General features: G+C 32.9%; 1 protein-coding gene across 1 annotated transcript; it reads left to right on the forward strand.

The window, feature by feature from the left end:
* The first annotated feature begins 3,533 nt into the window (after positions 1–3,533).
* Positions 3,534–5,417, forward strand: LOC104103508 (peroxidase 24-like). Its single transcript, XM_009611419.2, has 4 exons — positions 3,534–3,878; positions 4,059–4,250; positions 4,350–4,515; positions 4,841–5,417. The coding sequence occupies exons 1-4, from the start codon at positions 3,645–3,647 to the stop codon at positions 5,242–5,244; spliced, it is 996 nt and encodes a 331-aa protein (XP_009609714.1). The 5' UTR covers positions 3,534–3,644; the 3' UTR covers positions 5,245–5,417.
* Positions 5,418–6,055: the final 638 nt, after the last annotated feature.

Genomic DNA, 6,055 nt, shown 5'->3' on the forward strand with positions numbered 1-6,055 from the left:
ATGCGACCGTAGAGTGTGTTTCGGGGCTTCATTTTTCTGGTTTTATAAACCCGACCCCATTCTTATAAAACACTATTAGGGGTCATTTTGAAGGGTTTCATGTGATATTTTAGAGAGAGGTGAGAACATCTTAGAGAGAGAAAGTGAAGACCTAGCCATTTGTCCATAAATTCTTGTTCAAAGTTTGAATATTTCACAAGGATATTGCTAGGGCTTCAAAGAGGTAAGAATTTCTAACCCTAGTCTTCAACTTCGAGTTTGGATTAAATATGGATAATTGGGAGTATGATTCTTGGGTGTGAGAGTATTATTTATACATATATGTACCAATAAAGTTTGTGAAAAGATTGTTGAGTTCAAATGGGTAAAGATTGGGTCAAAAATGATAGAAATCTTCAAAGACTTTAATTGAGGATTTGAGGGTCGTGTTGATGTCGGAATTTGGTGAAATTTGTATGGTTGTACTCGTGGTTGGATGAGCGTTCATAGTTTGTAATTTTTGTCTGGTTCCAAGACGTGGACCCCACGGGTGATTTTTGAGTGCAATTTCAGATTTTGTTGGAAAATTAGTATTTTCATATGGAATTAATTTTTATAATTTATTTTGACTGAATCAAATTATTTGTGGCTAGATTCGAGGTGTTTGGAGGCCGATTCGCGAGGCAAAGGCATTGCAGAATAAAAAATTAGATGGTTAGAGGTAAATAATAGTTCTAAATTTGGTCTTGAGGGTATGAAACCCCGGATTATATGTTATGTGATTGGTTTTGAGGTGACGCACATGTTAGGTGACGGGCGTGTAGACGTGCACCGTAGGAATTATAACTTGGTCAAATTCCTTAGAATTGTGTAGTTGAAAAATCTGTTGTTATCTGTACATTCTCCATGTAGTGGAAAAATTGAAATACAAATCATGTTTAGATTATGTGTTGGCACTGTAGAGACCCACATATGTCGTGTACATGTTGAATTATCTGTTAAATTATTGTTTTGTACTCAGTCACAATTTACTTATTTATTTTATCTCAGTCTCTATTGTTCATTATTGATGCATCATATTATTGTTGTTTGGAATGATTTTTATGATTATTGAGAGCCCGAGAGACTGAAGAGATTTATGACTGAGTGAGGCCGAGGGACTGATTGTGAGATATTATACTATAGTACATGAGTTGTCCGTATAATACGTGAGTTATCTGTGTGGATCCATATATTATACTATAGCACATGAGTTGTCCATGCAACACGTGAGTTGTCCGTGCGGATTCAGATATCGATACTATAGCACCTGAGTTGTCCGTGCGGATTATGGGCTGAAGGAGCCCCTCCGGAGTCTGTACACACCCCAGTGAGCGCAGGTACCTACTGAGTGCGAGTGCTGAGTGAATGGAATGGCTGAGTGACTGTGGTCCTAAGAGGATGTTTTTGATTTCATTATTGTTGCACTTTAGTTGTCTTATACCACTGTTTTGAAAATTTCTGAGAGATATTATCTTATGTTTCAGTTGAACTTGACATGAAATTACTGTTTTGGCATTAAATATTGAACTTGAAAGTATGCCTACCTTGTTATGTTGGAAATTACTGTAATTGGACTCAGCTTTGAGGCTCGTCACTACTTTTAGTTCTTTATTTAGTATTGTTACTTGCTGAGTTGGTTGTATTCATACTACACCCTGCACTTCGTGTGCAGATCCAGGTATCTTCGGACATAGTGGGTGTTTATTTCTTCGCACAGTTAATTATCTGGAGACTTCGAGGTAGCTGTCGGTGTTTCACAGACCTTGTCTCTCCTTCCTTAGCTTCTTGATTTTTGTATTTGGTCTCAGACTATTATAGATCATGTTTTTCAGACTTGTGATGTATAGATACTCATGTACTATGTGATACCCCGATAGTTGGGAATTTCGCATTTTATTTTGGGTTTTCTATCTTGGTTATGCGAACTTTTACTACTAAAAACTGCTTTAAATTCATTATTGCTAAAAGTCTTGGAAATATTTGGGAGAAATTGGCTTGCTTAGTATCACGTTAGGCGCCATCAGGACAGATTAGGATTTTGGATCGTGACACGCGCGTATGCTAAGACTAGTTTCATAATATGTATCATTGGCTCAATAGAGAAGGGCCAAAAAAAAAAAACCAGAAAAGAAGTACTAGTATACATTAGGGAAATTTTTGGTTTATATATATATATATATATATATATATATATATATATATATATATATATTTCACATTATAAATTATGCTTCGCTATTATTTTTAGCAAATCATTGCCCGAAAATATTGAGAGTTTGGTCAATCATTATCGCGTTCTTTAATATTCTATTTTATAGAACTATCCTTTTCGTGGAAAGATTATGCAAGTGCATACCTCATAATACCAGGGGCGGTCCCACCTGTATCAAAGAGGGTTCAAATAAATCCGCTTTGTCGGAAAAATATACTGTTTATACATGTAATTATAATCTAAAATAGAATGAATACATATATTATTTAATTAATGAACCCACTTGACACAACAAACCTTTGGTTTAATGGTAAGTGGGTTCAAAAGCTCCTAGTGGTCCACAGTTATGTTGCAACACTCTCACTCTTATTTCTGACAATTATTGATTATATTTGAATGTTTGTATTTTTGGAATGATCAATAACTTTTAAGTTTAAGTTGATTGTTTCAATATGAAATTATTTATTTGCTCTAGTATTAAATTTTTCTGGTACTTATAGCTCTCTTTAATTATTTGTATTAATTTAGTTTAGCTAATACTCTTTCTTTTGATTATTTTTTATTTGTAAATAACATCATTGTTTCTATAAACGAGATAAATATTTAAATTTGTTTATATATACATTTTAAAGTTTAATATACTTTTTAATATGTTAAATAGAATTTGTTAGCAAATTTTTAAATTTGTTAAAGAAAAATTTGTTAAAATTAGTTGATAATTTATTCTAAAATTAAATTTAGAATTTGTAATACTTTTATTTTAAAAAACTTGCTCCATTAATAAAGCAAAAAAAAAATACTTAAATTTGATGATTTCATTTTGTTTTAATGAATAAAAAAGAAGAAAAATATAATTGAGCAAATCTCGCTTGTTATAATTGATGTTGTTTCTATTATTGATGTCGTATTTAATGAACCCGTTTGTACAAAATTCTGGGTCCGCCACTGCATAATACTCGGGGGCAGAATTAGAGGGTAACTTACGAGTTTGACCGAACCTAATAACTTTAATAAAAAAATCATTAAATATATTTAAAATTTAAATTCAGAACTTATTAATACTTACGAGACTAAGAGTGAACTTGAAGGAATTGACAAGTTCCTGGGAGGGTTGTATTTGCTAACTAGTACTCGTAGTATGTATTTTAGGAGTCATATTTTAGTGGGGACTTTGTGAAGATAATTAAACTCGACACGACCCACAAACTAAGGCCAAAATCATGTGAGCAATTATTTGTATCATCCCACTAGCTATCGCCTTGCAGCTTTGCCTATAAAAGGAAACTTTCCTTGAAGGGTAAATCCATTGTGCCTTAATTCATTTGGTTTCTCATCATCTTAATTCTAATTAGGTTTAAGTCCGTCGACATTATTGTCTTGTTTTCATTTCCTAGCAAGGAATAAAAAGAAAATGGGAACTGCTCAATTACTGCTACTAAGTAATATTTTTCTTGTTTTTCTTTCTATTGTTGTTTGTGGAGTTTCGGGTGCAGGAAATAATGTGCCACGCAAGAATTTCTACAAGAGCACTCGTTGTCCAAATGCTGAACAATTTGTTAGAGATATCACTTGGAGCAAAGCTAAGAATGACTCCACGTTGGGTGCTAAATTGCTTCGACTCCACTACCATGATTGTTTCGTTAGGGTACGTATACGAATTAGAATTACTACATATTATGCACACGTTAATCTCATAGAATTTATTTTTTATACACGAAGATCTTTTTTATAGTATCACTGTAATTTAATACTATGTTATAGCATATTATTTATCATATTTCTTCAAACATTATTCATTGGCATTATTTGCTATGCAATTTTGCAGGGATGTGATGCATCGATATTGCTCGATAAAGTTGGAACAGATCAATTTGAGAAGGAGGCCAGGCCAAACCTCTCCTTGGGTGGTTTCGATGTAATTGATGATATCAAGCGACAAGTTGAGGAAAAATGTCCTGGGATTGTTTCTTGTGCAGACATTTTAGCATTAGCTACTCGTGACGCTGTTTCTTTTCGAGTAAGTATATAGTATAAAGAATTCAGTATTCATATGTATATATATCTGTACATAATAAAGCATGCTCTTTAATTATTTCTTCTTCTCTGAGTTTTGCAGTTTAAGAAATCACTATGGGACGTGGCGACCGGAAGAAAAGACGGGAATGTTTCCCTTGCAAGTGAAGTGAATGGAAACTTACCTTCACCATTCTCAGATTTTGCCACCCTTCAGCAACTGTTTGCAAAGAAAGGCCTAAATGTCAATGATCTTGTTGCATTATCAGGTAAAATATTAATCATACAAAGCGAACTGTATGCAGAGGATTTGAATTTATGGGTTTTAAGTTTTATGATAGCAACATCATATATTAATAACTGGATTTTGAATTTAATTTTTATATATATTTACTAGATTTCTAAATGCAAGTATAAAATTTTACTAATGTTACTGGGTTCGGATGAATTTGTATGTAACCTTTTATCTTCAACCCTGATTGTATAATGGATTAGTTCATACATTATCAAGTCCATAAAAAAGTGTGACTAAATACACACTGTGAGTATATATAAGTTAAATCCCAGAGTAATATACTTCATTCATGCATGCAGGTGCTCACACCATTGGTGTTGCTCATTGTGGAGCTTTCTCTAGAAGACTCTTCAATTTCACTGGCAAAGGTGACGTGGATCCATCTTTGAGTTCCACCTATGCTGAATCTTTGAAACAATTGTGCCCTAATCCAGCCAACCCAGCCACTACAGTGGAAATGGACCCTCAGAGCTCAACTTCATTTGACAGCAATTATTTCAACATCCTTACTCAGAACAAAGGGTTGTTCCAATCTGATGCAGCCCTCCTCACAGACAAAAAATCAGCTAAAGTTGTAAAACAACTGCAAAAAACTAATGCCTTTTTTTCTGAGTTTGCTAAATCCATGCAGAAAATGGGAGCTATTGAAGTTCTTACTGGAAATGCTGGAGAAATCAGGAAGAATTGCCGCGTCAGAAACTAATTCTTGAAAACCTATGATTAATTTTATGTCATATATATGTAATCTCTAAAGTGTACAACATCTGGTATTTAGTTTCTGTCTATTTGTTTCTTTTCCTTTTTGAAAGTGATGTGTTATTTGTGTTGGAAATGTATTTGACAAATTAACTTATTTATTAATGTATTTGATCAAAAGGCTCTTTATTTTCCAAAGTGAATGAATGTGAATTATATTCATTCTTGATTTACTACATACGTTTTGGTTTTAGCACTAACATTTTGATCTTCCAAATTTATGAACATATTCATAATCTAAATATTCCGATGTCGGGCCAGGGAATTGGTTGTTTATAGTATTGGTCATTTGACAGGTGGTATGCTAATAAATGGCAGTATTCTGCCTAAAATCAACCCAGTTTTTTGATTACTGTAGTTGAATAATGTGCCCAGAATAATAATTTTTCGACTACAGTAGTCAGAAAATGATCCCAGAATAATGCATTTTTCGACTACAGTAATCAGAAAATGAGCCCAGAATAATGCATTTTTCGACTACTGTAGTCGGAAAATAAAATAAAAATAACTAATAAATAATTATTATTTATATAATATTCTGACTACAGTAGTCGAAAATATTTTTAAAAATAAATAATAAATTATTTTATTTTCCGACTACTTCAGTCAAAAAATAGCTCCCTTTTCAAATTTTTGGTGGAAAAACTTTTCTTACTACAGTAGTCAGAAATTTTTTTCCGACCTACCTTTTTCCGACTACTCTAAATCAGTCAGAAAGTAGTCAAAATAGGTACTTTTCCGACTATTTAATAGTCGAA

Source organism: Nicotiana tomentosiformis, chromosome 9 (assembly GCF_000390325.3).
Source record: "Nicotiana tomentosiformis chromosome 9, ASM39032v3, whole genome shotgun sequence".
Taxonomy (NCBI): Eukaryota; Viridiplantae; Streptophyta; class Magnoliopsida; order Solanales; family Solanaceae; genus Nicotiana; species Nicotiana tomentosiformis.